We start from the raw sequence: 17288 nt of genomic DNA, 5'->3' as shown, positions 1-17288 counted from the left end.
ATCTTCGTTTCTGTTTTAATCCTGTCCACCAATTCCTCATCCAACAGTCCAAAATCGTAAGGTGCATTAGGCGCACGTAATCTCCCGTTTCGCTGGATATGTTTTCCACGCCCTATCGCGCGCAAAACCGAGGAACACGCAGGCTCAATTAACTCCCTAACATGCACACCCACTGCCAAGTGGCCCCTCGTTGGCTGCCCCACCCTACAGCGACAGGGACCTAGCTTAACGCTAGTCAGCAAGCATAATCAAATAATTAAAGACAAGAAAGAGGTCAAACGGCTATCCTCACGCCCCCCTCACAAATCCCAAAGGATTCCTCCATTTTCTAGGACTTCCGCTTCCGCCCACGATCCATTTCTTTTCTCAGCTCTTCTTGTTTTACTCACCAGTCTCCGATGTTCGCAGGCCACTAGCATTCGCATCTGGCTGCTCAATTCGGTATTTTTTCTTTGTTGTGTGAAAGCAATTGGCCACCACTCTGCTGCAATCCAATTTCTTGCCCGTCCCTGTGCACCAATTTCCTCATTTTTGTGCTTGTCCCTCCCTGAAAGGCTCAGGCGGCCTTCGATTTGATGTTCTTGTCCAAGCGCTGAATTTCTTGGGGTTTCTGAGGCTTTAGAAGCTTGTTAGATCGACGGAGATGCACCTAGCTCCCAGCTCCGATCATTCAGCTGTCTCGCCGGCGCTCAGGATTCAAGAAACCCCGCCGAATCTGCCGTTCTTGGGCGTCCAGGCTCCAGATCCAGCCCGGAGCTGCTCGTCGAGAGGCAGTGCGGGATCCAAGCTCTAGCGCGCGATCTCCGAGCGGCGGCACACCCATTGGAGATCTCGCGCGGGAGCAGCCAAGCCAAGAAGATGTCGCCTCAGCCGCCCCACGACTTCCCCGAGGACAAGGGGGAGGCCAATGTGCTCATCGAGGAGGCCCGGGGGTCGCCGCCGGCCAAGGAGGCAGGGGCGGGCGGCGCCGTGGGCTGGGTGCTGTCACCGGTGGCGTGGTTCCGGATGCTGGTCAGGGAGCTGCACTGGAGCTTCGTGCTCGGCGTGGTGGCCACCTACGGCATCAGCCAGGGGCTCGGGGGCGGCATCTCGCGCGTCGCCTCCGACTACTACTGGAAGGACGTGCAGAAGGTGCAGCCGTCGGCGGCGCAGGTGTACCACGGCGTCACATCCATCCCCTGGCTGGTCAAGCCGGTCTGGGGCCTGCTCACCGACGTGCTCCCCGTCGCCGGCTACCGGCGCCGGCCCTACTTCGTCCTTGCAGGTGAGCAAGCATAGTGTTTTGGGCTTTTGGTTACACTTGTGTACTGACGAGCTGTAAACTGAAACTCTGGACTGAATTGTAGACTTGTGGTAGTTTTTGAACATTTGGTGCTGGTGAAGTATAGTGATTAGTGACCAGTGACGAACCAAATCGACGGCGTCGATTACGCCTGTGGCTCAGATAGGACTGCCATTTCTTTGCTGCTATGCACTACGGCGCTATGCATCCGAATGATGATGAGCCACAACAGGAAACAAACTTATTTTGCCATTGGGATATCCATATTTCGCTTCTGAATAACTGAATTGCATATAGGGAAATGCTAAATGTGACCAACAATTAGGAAGGAATCAATGGAGCTGTTTACTTGCATATATTCAAAGCAAAAATGCGGCATAAGCAAAATACATCGGCTATTCCCCGTAGCAGTGTTATTTTTACAGCCCTTCTCTTGATTAAATGTAACTATTATATTTGGTAACAGGCTATGGATTTTCTTTATTAATCTTGCCCCCTCCCTGTTTTCCGAGGAATACACAGGCATAATGGGAGTGATTGCTATGCTTATAGTCTCTCTACACAGCAAGCTTCATGTGATGTTCGCATTATTGGCATTGATGTCTGGGAGTGCAAGTGTAGCAATAGCTGATGTAACTATAGACGCCTGTGTGGCCGAAAACAGTCTAATACACCCTCATCTCGCGGCTGACATGATGAGCTTAAATGGCTTCTGTTCATCTGTTGGAGGTCTTATTGGATTCTCAATAAGTGGTTTTCTTGTTCATGCAATTGGATCACAGGTGAGCATCACCAGCTCATACACTCGATATTTTAGCGCTCTGTACTTCCCAATCATTGACCATCTCTAATCAAATGAGCTAGATAACTTCCTCATAAATCCAATCCAGAGTATTTATCCACATACACTCTGGTTATGCATAGAGAATAAGTACAGCAAGCTTGTGCTCCTCTATTTTGCCATGTAGAAAGTAAATTATATATTATTACTACTTTGGATGGTACTGGTTTCTGGAATCTGATAGTAGATAAATCTTGTCTTTCTCAAGGGAACCCTTGGCATTTTAACTATACCTTCTGCCTTGGTAATTTTAGCTGGAATACTGCTAAAGGATGTCCATATCCCCAACTTCCCATACGGGCAGGTTAGAATGTTTTCCTCGTGTTGTTTGAGATCAGATATAAGTACTTTGTTTGCATGCACTAAATTTTCTGTCTGAAACCACAAACTAGGCTCATAAGAAGTTTGTAGAAGCCAGTGGAAAAATGTTAAGGACCTTAAAATGCCCTGAAGTATGGCGGCCATGTTTTTACATGTACATGTCGCTTGCTCTCAGTGTGGATATTCAAGAAGGAATGTTCTACTGGTACACAGATCCAAGTGCAGGGCCATCTTTCTCTGAGGTACACCTTACATCTTTATGCATTTCTGTGCTATAATATACTCCCTCTGTACCGTAATATATGTCGCTGGGGTAGCTGAAGTTCAGCTACTCCAGCGACATATATTACGGAACAGAGGGAGTAGTTCGTAATTTCTTTGGACCTTTGGCTTCTTTTTTCATGACACTACAATTTGCTTGCAGTTAAGTTCTTTTATACTTTTTTTCCGGGGGGAAATTCATCTGTACTTGACATATCTGAAATGACTCCATGTCTTCCTTTTCACTTCATGTTATAGACTTTTCATAGTTTCCAAGATGTTATTTTGCCTACAATATCTTTTCAACATGTTCCATATCTTCAAATTAGCATGTTTTTGTAAAATTATGATATCAATGAATTACTTTTAAAGAAAAATCCAACACATATATTTATATGCAATATAGATAGTTTTGGATATATTCCCGAACGAAAGTTTGCTTCTTATTCTAAAGCATCAAATAAAAAAGGAGCAGTGTGGGCACATCTGATACAAATATAGCATTTACTTATCTTTGACGCATGACCAAAATAATATATTTTTTCTACTTTAACAGGGATTCATTGGGTTTATCTTCGCAATTGGTTCTGTGGGATCTCTTGTTGGAGTTATACTTTATCAAAATATTCTTAGGGACCACTCTTTTCGCAGTGTTCTTTGTTCAAGTCAGTTGCTACTAAGCCTGTCAGGAATGCTTGATCTGATTTTGGTACTTCGTCTAAATCTAAAACTTGGGATACCTGATTACTACTTCGCTGTGATCGACGAGGGGGTCGCCAAAATGATCAACCGCATCAAGTGGATGCCCCTTTTGGTGCTCAGCTCAAAGCTTTGCCCACCTGGCATCGAGGGCACATTCTTCGCGCTGCTCATGTCCATTGACAATATTGGCGTGCTGTCAGCATCTTGGATCGGTGGGCTACTCCTTCATTTGTTAAGGATCACAAGAACAGAGTTCAAAAACCTTTGGGCCGCGATCTTGATCCGAAATGTGATGAGGCTACTACCGTTGGCACTGCTATTCTTGGTGCCGAGAAGTGACCCGAATTCTAACATCCTTCCTGCTGATTTGCTGGCTGAGTATGACGGTGCTGAGGCTCGACGAATCGAGAACGTCGAGCTAACCTCTCTTACCGTCGACAAGAATCCGAGCGCCGATGCCTCGCTCCAGGAATGCAAAACCCAGGAGCATCTTGATGTAGGGCAAGATGACGACGAGGCTTCGTTACTCGCCAACAGGGGCTGATGGACCATACACATGTTTTTTTTTCCTCATTACACAGACATATAGTTGAAAAGGATCATGAAAATCACATTGTGTTGTTTTTAGTTGTTCACATGCTGTTGTATTCATTCATTTTACATTAGGTTAGCAAATCATCAAATGCCAGATAGTACTTTGAAATTTGAGACTCCCTCCGATCCATATTACTTGCCGCTGCTTTAGTACAACTTTAGTTTCTTCTTTTAAACTCTCACTGTGTTATCTTGACTCAAAGTTGTATTATTTACCTTCCTTACAAGTCTTGTATGCGACGTGTCTATTTTCCTTCTGCCCTGGCTTAACCTGGCCAGTTCACACCTCACAATCTACATGATTTGAGCTCTCAAAGCCTGAATTGATGCCACGAGGGCCGTGTGCAGCGGACCAGATTCTCTGCAACTCATTTTCATCAGCAGATGAAGGAGAACGATATGGTAATAGCGATGTTGCTGTTGGTGCACGCTAGCAGCGATGATTTCATTCTTGACAGCAACAGTTTTAAATGATTGATTCCCAATTATTAGAGTGACCCCTTTGGCAGAGACACAAGACGAATTGGGATGCCATGCCTCACAATCTCACGAGGTGGCAAAATTTGCATAAGAATTCCATTGAAAATAAATATGATAATTTTCTAGAGGAAAATTGTTGCTCGAAGGGAGATCGTGGAGGCGGAAAAGAATTCTCAAAGGGAGCTTGCGAGGGGCGTGCTCTTATGGATATGTGTGACCATTTTTCATGAAATTTGGGTGACCATATTTCATGAGTTCCCAATGTTTTTTCCCGAGAAAAAGGCGTTTCAGGAACGATAATAGGGTTTCCCTCACCAATGCAAGAACGACGAAATCTATGTCCCACCATAATAGGTTGGTTTTCAATGACCATTACTCTTAGGAGGTGGTTCAAGTTTGGGCATGATCTTTTTTTTTAGAGAAAACTATACTTTTCGTCCCTCAATTCCTCGCGAAGTCTAGATTTAGTCCCTCAACTCTAAAACCGGACAACTTGCACCCCAAACTCATGCTGGGCGGGATCGCGGAGCTCTAGTGCAGCCTCTCCAAGGCGACGGTGGTGGGCGTGGTGCGGCTGGTGGCGGACTAGCTGGCGCGCCGGCGTGCGTGTGAACTCCCGTGATCTCGGACGATCAATTCGCTCGCTCGTGAAGTCAGGGCGTGTAGACGACAGCGATCATTCTGTTGCACACGGCGTCATGAACGCGCATCGGCCAGAGCGTACTCCTGCTGCACATGGCGTGCCACCATGCAGGAAGCCAGGAGAATCCGCTGTAGATATGCTGCTTGGCTGGTGCGTCGCGTACGCGTCTCTGACTCGTGGACGGTGTTGGTGTACGCGGATTGGTGAGCCAGCAGGCCAACGCAGGACGTGCAAGCAGCCATCCACATTTGTGCATTGGTGTATACCTGTGCACATAGCATGGTGCCACAATGCCATGCATGAAGCTGTGTGGTGCAACGAGCTGGATGGAGACGTGGTTGATGAAGGAGTCCCGATCAAATCAGGCGACAATGACTGGTGGACAACGGGCATTTTCCTCGGACGCCGCGTGCCGAGCCAAACAACCATATCGCCCAGTTTCTGCGGCGAGGGCTCCGTCGGCGAGGACCGCAGCAGCTGAGACGATGCCGAGCTGCACTGCTCCCTGGCGAGTTGCGAGTTTGCGACCAACATGGAGCAGAGCATGACGGAGATGTTGATACTGAGCTGCACTGGCCCCAACCATGGCTTTCTTTTGGCCTAAGCGAAGCAGCACGCCGGCGCACAGGGCGTCGGCCAGCAGCCGTCCACTGTGTAGTGCACCTGCACGAGCAACGTGAGCACCAGCGGGAGTAGCTAGCCACCGCTGTTTGGTCGTGGTTGGCACAGGCAATGCGTGCAAGGTGTTTGATGAAATGTTTCAGTAAGCCAATGTGAGAAGGAAGAAGGAAGGAGAGAGATAGACCGGTCAAAACCACCCTGAGTCAGCAACGATACCGGGTCAGCGAGATTAGGGACTAAACTTGTCCGGTTTCAATAGTTGAGGATGCAGGTTGTCCGGTTTTGTAGTTGAGGGACTAAATCTAAACTTCGTCAAAAGTTAAGGGACAAAAAGTATACTTTTCTCTTTTTTTTACCGAGAAAAGGCATTTTATTCATTCTTTAGGTGGACAATATCAGATTGCACTAAGGCAAACCATAAAGTCAAGGACTACATCAAGAGTAAGAGCACTAGAGACTACAAAAAGACGTTCTTTTAGCGCACCGATGAGCAATTTTATTGGCATCTCTTCATGCAAACTGTACTTCAAAACCCTGAAAGCTTGAGAGATAGGAGTGAATCTCTCTGAGTATATGACGTGCCACTAACTGAAAATCATCACCCCGTCAGTCATCATGAAGAGATTGGCATACAGTCTTGGTACGATGTTTTGCCACCCCACTTCCATTGCAAGCAACACTGCATCCCTACGTCCTAGTAGCTCAATCGTATAGGGGTTGACTATCACTGGATATTTAGAACACGTGGCCGCGATGAAGTTTCCCATGTGATCACGGGCCATGACTCCCGCCACAAAACATCCCCTGGGCACATATACAGCCCATGCTTGTTGATCTTCGGCCATTTTATCTTTGGTGCCCTACACTTTGTCACGACCCCTTCCTCTACATCGACAGCACCAGACGCCGATACGTCTTCAACATATCTATAATTTTTAATTGTTTCATGCTATTATATTATCAACCTTAAATGTTTTATATGCATTTATATGCTATTTTATATGATTTTTGGGACTAACCTATTAACTTAGAGCCCAGTGCCAGTTTCTGTTTTTTCGTTGTTTTTGAGTATCGCAAAAAAGGAAAACCAAACAGAGTCCAATTGACCTGAAACTTCACGGAGATCATTTTTGGACCAGAAGAAGCCCACGGAGTACCGGAGCTGGGCCAGAAGAGTCCCGAGGCCACCACGAGGGTGGAGGGCGCGCCCTACCCTCCTGGGCGCGCCCCTACCTCGTGGGCCCCTCGTGGCTCCCCTGACCGACTTCTTTCGCCTATATATATCCATATACCCTAGAAACATCGGGGAACAGAATAGATCGGGAGTTCCGCCGCCAGAAGCCTCCATAACCACCGAAAACCAATCTAGACCCATTCCGGCACCCTGCCGGAGGGGGAATCCCTCTCCGGTGGCCATCTTCATCATCCCGGTGCTCTCCATGACGAGGAGGGAGTAGTTCTCCCTCGGGGCTGAGGGTATGTACCAGTAGCTATGTGTTTGATCTCTCTCTCTCTCTCGTGTTCTTGAGGTGGTACGATCTTGATGTATCGCGAGCTTTGCTATTATAGTTGGATCTTATGATGTTTCTCCCCCTCTACTCTCTTGTGATGGATTGAGTTTTCCCTTTGAAGTTATCTTATCGGATTGAGTCCTTAAAGATTTGAGAACATTTGATGTATGTCTTGCACATGCTTATCTGTGGTGACAATGGGATATTATGTGATCCACTTGATGTACGTTTTGGTGATTAACTTGCGAGTTCCGTGACCTCGTGAACTTATGCATAGGGTTTGTCACACGTTTTTGTCTTGAATCTTCGGTAGAAACTTTGGGGCACTCTTTGAAATTCTTTGTGTTGGTTGAATAGATGAATCTAAGATTGTGTGATGCATATCATATAATCATACCCACGGATACTTGAGGTGACATTGGAGTATCTAGGTGACATTAGGGTTTCAGTTGATTTGTGTCTTAAGGTGTTATTCTAGTACGAACACTATGATAGATTGAACGGAAAGAATAGCTTCATATTGTTTTACTATGGACTCTTGAATAGATCGATCAGAAAGGATAACTTTGAGGTGGTTTTCATACCCTACAATAATCTCTTCGTTTGTTCTCCGCTATTAGTGACTTTGGAGTGACTCTTTGTTGCATGTTGAGGGATAGTTATATGATCCAATTATGTTATTATTGTTGAGAGAATTTGCACTAGTAAAAGTATGAACCATGGGCCTTGTTCCAACGCATTGCAATACCGTTTGTGCTCACTTTTACCATTAGTTACCTTGCTGTTTTTATATTTTCATATTACAAAAACCATTATCTACTATCCATATTGCACTTGTATCACCATCTCTTCGCCGAACTAGTGCACCTATACAATTTACCATTTGTATTGGGTGTGTTGGGGACACAAGAGACTCTTTATTATTTGGTTGCAGGGTTGCTTGAGAGAGACCATCTTCATCCTACGCCTCCCACGGATTGATAAACCTTAGGTCATCCACTTGAGGGAAATTTGCCACTGTCCTACAAACCTCTGCACTTAGAGGCCCAACAACGTCTACAAGAAGAAGGTTGTGTAGTAGACATCATACACTACTACATCAACGACCAAGGCCCATCCCAGACTGACTTAGGCTCACAAGGGAAGTGGGTGTTACCCGGCCCACGGCTGGATCACACGCTGACAGAGAGAGTTAAGTAGCAGCCAGCATGTGAGAGGGAGGGCAGGCTGGAACTAGAGAACAGTGGCGGTTGGCTCTCCTATCCCTAACCCCCTTTCTTCCTCCAAGAACCCTAGCTTGTATCTCCAATTCGGTTGTAATCGATGAACCACCACTGAATCTGTTGGGGAACGTAGTAATTTCAAAATTTTCCTACGCACATGCAAGATCATGGTGATGCACAGCAACGAGAGGGGAGAGTGTTGTCTACGTACCCTCGTAGACCGGAAGCGGAAGCGTTATAACAACGCGGTTGATGTAGTCGTACGTCTTCACGGCCCGACCGATCAAGCACCAAAATTACGGCACCTCCGAGTTTTTGCACATGTTTAGCTTGATGACGATCCCCGGACTCCGATCCAGCAAAGTGTCGGGGATGAGTTCCGTCAGCACGACGGCGTGGTGACGATCTTGATGTTCTACCATCGCAGGGCTTTGCCTAAGCACCGCTACAATATTATCGAGGATTATGGTGGAGGGGGGCACCGCACATGGCTAAGAGATCAAAGGAGTGGATGAGGGGGCCGGCCAAGGAGGGTGGCGCGCCCAAGAGGGGGAGTCCAACTCCCACCGGGAGTAGGACTCCCCTTTTTCCTATTAGGAGTAGGAGAGGGAAGGAAGAGGAAGGAGGGAGGAAGGAAAGGGCCCCCCCCCCTCCCAATTCGGCTTGGGCTTGGGGGGGGCACCCCCTCCCTTGCTCCTTTCCCCTCCTTTCCACTAAGGCCCAATAAGGCCCATATACCTCCCGGGGGGGTCCGATAATCTCCCGGTGATCTGGTATTGTCCCAATCTTACCCGGAACCTTTCCGGTGTCCAAATATAGTCGTCCAATATATCGATCTTTATGTCTCGGCCATTTTGAGACTCCTCGTCAAGTCCGTGATCACATCCGAGACTCCGAACAACCTTCGGTACATCAAAATATATAAACTCATAATGAAACTATCATCGTAACGTTAAGCGTGCGGACCCTGCGGGTTCGAGAACAATGTAGACATGACCGAGACACGTCTCCGGTCAATAACCAATAGCGGAACCTGGATGCTCATATTGGTTCCTACATATTCTACGAAGATCTTTATCGGTCAGATCACATAACAGCATACGTTGTTCCCTTTGTCATCGGTATGTTACTTGCCCGAGATTCGATCGTCGGTATCTCAATACCTAGTTCAATCTTGTTACCGGCAAGTCTCTTTACTCGTTCCGTAATACATCATCTTGAAACTAACTTATTAGTTGCATTGCTTGCAAGGCTTAAGTGATGTGTATTACCGAGAGGGCCCAGAGATACCTCTCCGACAATCGGAGCGACAAATCCTAATCTCGAAATACGCCAACCCAACATGTACCTTTGGAGACACCTGTAGAGCACCTTTATAATCACCCAGTTACGTTGTGACGTTTGGTAGCACACAAAGTGTTCCTCCGGTAAACGGGAGTTACATAATCTCATAGTCATAGGAACATGTATAAGTCATGAAGAAAGCAATAGCAACATACTAAACGATCGGGTGCTAAGCTAATGGAATGGGTCATGTCAATCACATCATTCTCCTAATGATGTGATCCCGTTAATCAAATGACAACTCATGTCTATGGTTAGGAAACATAACCATCTTCGATTAACGAGCTAGTCAAGTAGAGGCATACTAGTGACACTTTGTTTGTCTATGTATTCACACAAGTATTACGTTTCTGGTTAATACAATTCTAGCATGAATAATAAACATTTATCATGATATAAGGAAATAAATAATAACTTTATTATTGCCTCTAGGGCATATTTCCTTTAGTCTCCCACTTGCACTAGAGTCAATAATCTAGATTACAAAATAATGATTCTAACACCCATGGAGCCTTGGTGCTGATCATGTTTTGCTCGTGGAAGAGGCTTAGTCAATGGGTCTGCTACATTCAGATCCGTATGTATCTTGCAAATCTCTATGTCTCCCACCTGGACTAGATCCCGGATGGAATTGAAGTGTCTCTTGATGTGCTTGGTTCTCTTGTGAAATCTGGGTTCCTTTGCCAAGGCAATTGCACCAGTATTGTCACAAAAGATTTTCATTGGACCAAATGCACTAGGTATGACACCTAGATCGGATATGAACTCCTTCATCCAGACTCCTTCGTTTGCTGCTTCCGAAGCAGCTATGTACTCCGCTTCACATGTAGATCCCGCCACGACGCTTTGTTTAGAACTGCACCAACTGACAGCTCCACCGTTTAATGTAAATATGTATCCGGTTTGCGATTTAGAATCGTCCGGATCAGTGTCAAAGCTTGCATCAACGTAACCATTTACGATGAGATCTTTGTCACCTCCATATATGAGAAACATAACCTTAGTCCTTTTCAGGTATTTCAGGATGTTCTTGACCGCTGTCCAGTGATCCACTCCTGGATTACTTTGGTACCTCCCTGCTAGGCTTATAGCAAGGCACACATCAGGTCTGGTACACAGCATTGCATACATGATAGAGCCTATGGCTGAATCATAGGGAACATCTTTCATTTTCTCTCTATCTTCTGCAGTGATCGGGTTATTGAGTCTTACTCAACTTCACACCTTGTAACACAGGCAAGAATCCTTTCTTTGCTTGATCCATTTTGAACTTCTTCAAAACTTTGTCAAGGTATGTGCTTTGTGAAAGTCCAATTAAGCGTCTTGATCTATCTCTATAGATCTTAATGCCCAATATGTAAGCAGCTTCATCGAGGTATTTCATTGAAAAACTCTTATTCAAGTATCCCTTTATGCTACCCAGAAATTCTATATCATTTCCGATTAGCAATATGTCATCCACATATAATATCAAAAATGCTACAGAGCTCCCACTCACTTTCTTGTAAATACAGGCTTCTCCAAAAGTCTGTACAAAACCAAATGCTTTGATCACACTATCAAAGCGTTTATTCCAACTCCGAGATGCTTGCACCAGTCCATAAATGGATCGCTGGAGCTTGCACACTTTGTTAGCTCCTTTTGGATCGACAAAACCTTCCGGCTGCATCATATACAACTCTTCTTCCAGAAATCCATTCAGGAATGCAGTTTTGACATCCATTTACCAAATTTCATAATCATAAAATGCGGCAATTGCTAACATGATTCGGACAGACTTAAGCATCGCTATGGGTGAGAAGGTCTCATCGTAGTCAATTCCTTGAACTTGTCGAAAACCTTTTGCGACAAGTCGAGCTTTGTAGACAGTAACATTACCGTCAGCGTCAGTCTTCTTCTTGAAGATCCATTTATTTTCAATTGCTTGCCGATCATTGGGCAAGTCAACCAAAGTCCACACTTTGTTCTCATACATGGATCCCATCTCAGATTTCATGGCTTCAAGCCATTTTGCGGAATCTGGGCTTACCATTGCTTCTTCATAGTTCGTAGGTTCATCATGATCTAGTAGCATGACTTCTAGAACAGGATTACGGTACCACTCTGGTGCAGATCTTACTCTGGTTGATCTACAAGGTTCAGTAGTAACTTGTTCTGAAGTTTCATGATCATCATCATTAGATTCCTCACTAATTGGTGTAGGTGTCATAGAAACCAGTTTCTGTGATGTACTACTTTCCAATAAGGGAGCAGGTATAGTTACCTCATCAAGTTCTACTTTCCTCCCACTCACTTCTTTCGAGAGAAACTCCTTCTCTAGAAAGGATCCATTCTTAGCAAAAAATGTCTTGCCTTCGGATCTGTGATAGAAGGTGTACCCAACAGTCTCCTTCGGGTATCCTATGAAGACACATTTCTCCAATTTGGGTTTGAGCTTATCAGGTTGAAGCTTTTTCACATAAGCATCGCAGCCCCAAACTCTCAGAAACGACAACTTTGGTTTCTTGCCAAACCATAGTTCATAAGGCGTCGTCTCAACGGATTTTGATAGTGCCCTATTTAACGTGAATGCGGTCGTCTCTAAAGCATAACCCCAAAACGATAGCGGTAAATCTGTAAGAGACATCATAGATCGCACCATATCAAGTAAAGTATGATTATGACGTTCGGACACACCATTATGCTATGGTGTTCCGGGTGGCGTGAGTTGCGAAACTATTCCGCATTGTTTCAAATGTAAACCAAACTCGTAACTCAAATATACTCCTCCACATCAGATCGTAGAAACTTTATTTTCTTGTTACGATGATTTTCAACTTCACTATGAAATTCTTTGAACTTTTCAAATGTTTCAGACTTATGTTTCATTAAGTAGATATACCCATATCTGCTTAAATCATCTGTGAAGGTGAGAAAATAACGATATCCGCCACGAGCTTCAACATTCATTGGACCACATACATCTGTATGTATGATTTCCAACAAATATGTTGCTCTCTCCATAGTACCGGAGAACGGCATTTTAGTCATCTTGCCCATGAGGCACGGTTCGCAAGTACCAAGTGATTCATAATCAAGTGGTTCCAAAAGTCCATCAGTATGGAGTTTCTTCATGTGCTTTACACCGATATGACCTAAACGGCAGTGCCACAAATAAGTTGCACTATCATTATCAACTCTGCATCTTTTGGCTTCAACATTATGAATATGTGTATCACTACTATCGAGATTCATCAAAAATAGACCACTCTTCAAGGGTGCATGACCATAAAAGATATTACTCATATAAATAGAACAACCATTATTCTCTGATTTAAATGAATAACCGTCTCGCATCAAACAAGATCCAGATATAATGTTCATGCTCAACGCTGGCACCAAATAACAATTATTTATGTCTAATACTAATCCCGATGGTAGATGTAGAGGTAGCGTGCCGACCGCGATCACATTGACTTTGGAACCATTTCCCACGTGCATCGTCACCTTGTCCTTCGCCAGTGTTCGCTTAATCCGTAGTCCCTGTTTCGAGTTGCAAATATTAGCAACAGAACCAGTATCAAATAACCAGGTGCTACTGCGAGCTCTAGTAAGGTACACATCAATAACATGTATACCACATATACCTTTGTTCACCTTGCCATCCTTCTTATCCGCCAAATACTTGGGGTAGTTCCGCTTCTAGTGACCAGTCTGCTTGTAGTAGAAGCACTCAGTTTCAGGCTTAGGTCTAGACTTGGGTTTCTTCTCCTGAGCAGCAACTTGCTTGTTGTTCTTCTTGAAGTTCCCCTTCTTCTTCCCCTTGCCCTTTTTCTTGAAACTAGTGGTCTTGTTGACCATCAACACTCGATGCTCCTTCTTGATTTCTACCTTCGCGGCTTTTAGCATTGCGAAGAGCTCGGGAATTGTCTTATCTATCCCTTGCATATTATAGTTCATCACGAAGCTCTTGTAGCTAGGTGGAAGTGATTGGAGAATTCTATCAATAACGCAATCATCCAGAAGATTAACTCCCAGTTGAATCAAGTGATTATTATACCCGGACATTTTGAGTATATGCTCACTGACAGAACTGTTCTCCTCCATCTTGCAGCTATAGAACTTATTGGAGACTTCATATCTCTCAATCCGGGCATTTGCTTGAAATATTAGCTTCAACTCCTGGAACATCTCATATGCTCCATGACGTTCAAAACGTCGTTGAAGACCCGGTTCTAAGCCGTAAAGCATGGCACATTGAACTATCGAGTAGTCATCATCTCTGCTCTGCCAGACGTTCTTAACGTCGTCAGTTGCATTAGCAGCAGGCCTGGCACCCAGCGGTGCTTCCAGGACGTAATTCTTCTATGCAGCAATGAGGATAATCCTCAAGTTACGGACCTAGTCCGTATAATTACTACCATCATCTTTCAACTTTGCTTTCTCAAGGAACGCATTAAAATTCAACGGAACAACAGCACGGGCCATCTATCTACAATCAAACATAAACAAGCAAGATACTATCAGGTACTAAGTTTCATGATAAATTTAAGTTCAATTAATCATATTACTTAAGAACTCCCACTTAGAAAGACATCCCTCTAATCTTCTAAGTGATCACGTGATCCAAATCAACTAAACCATAACCGATCATCATGTGAAATGGAGTAGTTTTCAATGGTGAACATCTCTATGTTGATCATATCTACTATATGATTCACGCTCGACCTTTCGGTCTCAGTGTTCCGAGGCCATATCTGCATATGCTAGGGTCGTCAAGTTTAACCTGAGTATTCTGCGTGTGCAAAACTGGCTTGCACCCGTTGTAGATGGACGTAGAGCTTATCACACCCGATCATCACGTGGTGTCTGGGCACGACGAACTTTGGCAACGGTGCATACTCAGGGAGAACACTTTTATCTTGAAATTTAGTGAGAGATCATCTTATAATGCTACCGTCAATCAAAGCAAGATAAGATGCATAAAAGATAAACATCACATGCAATCAATATAAGTGATATGATATGGCCATCATCATCTTGTGCTTGTGATCTCCATCTCCGAAGCATCGTCATGATCACCATCGTCACCGGCGCGACACCTTGATCTCCATCGTAGCATCGTTGTCGTCTCGCCAATCTTATGCTTCTACGACTATCGCTACCGCTTAGTGATAAAGTAAAGCATTACAGGGCGATTGCATTGCATACAATAAAGCGACAACCATATGGCTCCTGCCAGTTGCCGATAACTTGGTTACAAAACATGATCATCTCATACAATAAAATTTAGCATCATGCCTTGACCATATCACATCACAACATGCCCTGTAAAAACAAGTTAGACGTCCTCTACTTTGTTTGTTGCAAGTTTTACGTGGCTGCTACGGGCTTAGCAAGAACCAAACTTACCTACGCATCAAAAACCACAACGATAGTTTGTCAAGTTGGTGCTGTTTTAACCTTCGCAAGGACCGGGCGTAGCCACACTCAGTTCAACTAAAGTTGGAGAAACTGACACCCGCCAGCCACATGTGTGCAAAGCACGTTGGTAGAACCAGTCTCGCGTAAGCGTACGCGTAATGTCGGTCCGGGCCGCTTCATCCAACAATACCGCCGAACCAAAGTATGACATGTTGGTAAGCAGTATGACTTCTATCGCCCACAATTCACTTGTGTTCTACTCATGCATATAACATCAACACATAAAACCTAGGCTCGGATGCCACTATTGGGGAACGTAGTAATTTCAAAATTTTCCTACGCAGACGCAAGATCATGGTGATGCACAACAACGAGAGGGGAGAGTGTTGTCTACGTACCCTCGTAGACCTGAAGCGGAAGCGTTATAACAACGCGGTTGATGTAGTCGTACGTCTTCACGGATCAAGCACCGAAATTATGGCACCTCCGAGTTTTTGCACATGTTCAGCTTGATGACGATCCCCGGACTCCGATCCAGCAAAGTGTCGGGGATGAGTTCCGTCAGCACGACGGCGTGGTGACGATCTTGATGTTCTACCGTCGCAGGGCTTCGCCTAAGCACCGCTACAATATTATCGAGGATTATGGTGGAGGGGGGCACCGCACACGTCTAAGAGATTAATGATCAATTGTTGTGTCTCTGGGGTGCCCCCCTGCCCCCGTATATAAAGGAGTGGAGGAGGGGGCCGGCCAAGGAGGGTGGTGCGCCCAAGGGGGGGAGTCCAACTCCCACCGGGAGTAGGACTCCCCTTTTTCCTATTAGGAGTAGGAGAGGGAAGGAAGAGGAAGGAGGGAGGAAGGAAAGGGGGGCGGTCCCCCTCCCAATTCAGATTGGGCTTGGGGGGCGCGCCCCCTCCCTTGCTCCTTTCCCCTCCTTTCCACTAAGGCCCAATAAGGCCCATATACCTCCCGGGGGGTTCCGATAATCTCCCGGTGATCCGGTATTGTCCCAATCTTACCCGGAACCTTTCCGGTGTCCAAATATAGTCATCCAATATATCGATCTTTATGTCTCGACCATTTTGAGACTCCTCGTCAAGTCCGTGATCACATCCCGGACTCCGAACAACCTTCGGTACATCAAAATATATAAACTCATAATGAAACTATCATCGTAACGTTAAGCGTGCGGACCCTACGGGTTCGAGAACAATATAGACATGACTGAGACACGTCTCCGGTCAATAACCAATAGCGGGACCTGGATGCTCATATTGGTTCCTACATATTCTACGAAGATCTTTATCGGTCAGATCGCATAACAACATACGTTGTTCCCTTTGTCATCGGTATGTTACTTGCCCGAGATTCGATCGTCGGTATCTCAATACCTAGTTCAATCTCGTTACCGTCAAGTCTCTTTACTCGTTTCGTAATACATCATCTTGCAACTAACTTATTAGTTGCATTGCTTGCAAGGCTTAAGTGATGTGTATTACCGAGAGGGCCCGGAGATACCTCTCCGACAATCGGAGCGACAAATCCTAATCTCGAAATACGCCAACCCAACATGTACCTTTGGAGACACCTGTAGAGCACCTTTATAATCACCCAGTTACGTTGTGACGTTTGGTAGCACACAAAGTGTTCCTCCGGTAAACGGGAGTTGCATAATCTCATAGTCATAGGAACATGTATAAGTCATGAAGAAAGCAATAGCAACATACTAAACGATCGGGTGCTAAGCTAATGGAATGGGTCATGTCAATCACATCATTCTCCTAATGATGTGATCCCGTTAATCAAATGACAACTCATGTCTATGGTTAGGAAACATAACCATCTTCGATTAACGAGCTAGTCAAGTAGAGGCATACTAGTGACACTTTGTTTGTCTATGTATTCACACAAGTATTACGTTTCCGGTTAATACAATTCTAGCATGAATAATAAACATTTATCATGATATAAGGAAATAAATAATAACTTTATTATTGCCTCTAGGGCATATTTCCTTCAGAATCTTGTATCAAGAGCGTAACATTTGGTATCCGTAGCATTT

At 45.0% G+C, this 17288-nt stretch overlaps 1 protein-coding gene across 2 annotated transcripts; it reads left to right on the top strand.

The window, feature by feature from the left end:
* The first annotated feature begins 297 nt into the window (after positions 1-297).
* LOC119330468 (probable folate-biopterin transporter 2) lies at positions 298-4177 on the top strand. 2 transcript variants are annotated; one of them, XM_037603573.1, is made up of 6 exons: positions 298-441; positions 555-1264; positions 1805-2064; positions 2332-2427; positions 2516-2686; positions 3262-4177. In XM_037603573.1, exons 2-6 carry the CDS (start codon positions 859-861, stop codon positions 3949-3951), a joined length of 1623 nt encoding a protein of 540 aa, XP_037459470.1. In that variant the 5' UTR covers positions 298-441; positions 555-858; the 3' UTR covers positions 3952-4177. The 2 variants fall into 2 exon arrangements, with proteins under 2 accessions (XP_037459470.1, XP_037459469.1); XM_037603572.1 differs by having other exon boundaries at positions 298-1264.
* Positions 4178-17288: the final 13111 nt, after the last annotated feature.

This window comes from Triticum dicoccoides, chromosome 7A (assembly GCF_002162155.2).
Source record: "Triticum dicoccoides isolate Atlit2015 ecotype Zavitan chromosome 7A, WEW_v2.0, whole genome shotgun sequence".
Taxonomy (NCBI): Eukaryota; Viridiplantae; Streptophyta; class Magnoliopsida; order Poales; family Poaceae; genus Triticum; species Triticum dicoccoides.
The sequence above is the reverse complement of the archived record's forward strand: the minus strand, read 5'-3'. Positions and strand labels throughout refer to the sequence as shown.

Excerpts from the sequence above, each read along its gene's own strand:
- LOC119330468 (XM_037603573.1), top strand. The coding sequence starts at position 859 with ATGTCGCCTCAGCCGCCCCACGACTTCCCCGAGGACAAGGGGGAGGCC. Across the intron at positions 1,265-1,804 it reads GCCCTACTTCGTCCTTGCAG|GCATAATGGGAGTGATTGCT; the intron begins GTGAGCAAGCAT and ends AGGAATACACAG. Across the intron at positions 2,428-2,515 it reads CCAACTTCCCATACGGGCAG|GCTCATAAGAAGTTTGTAGA; the intron begins GTTAGAATGTTT and ends ACCACAAACTAG.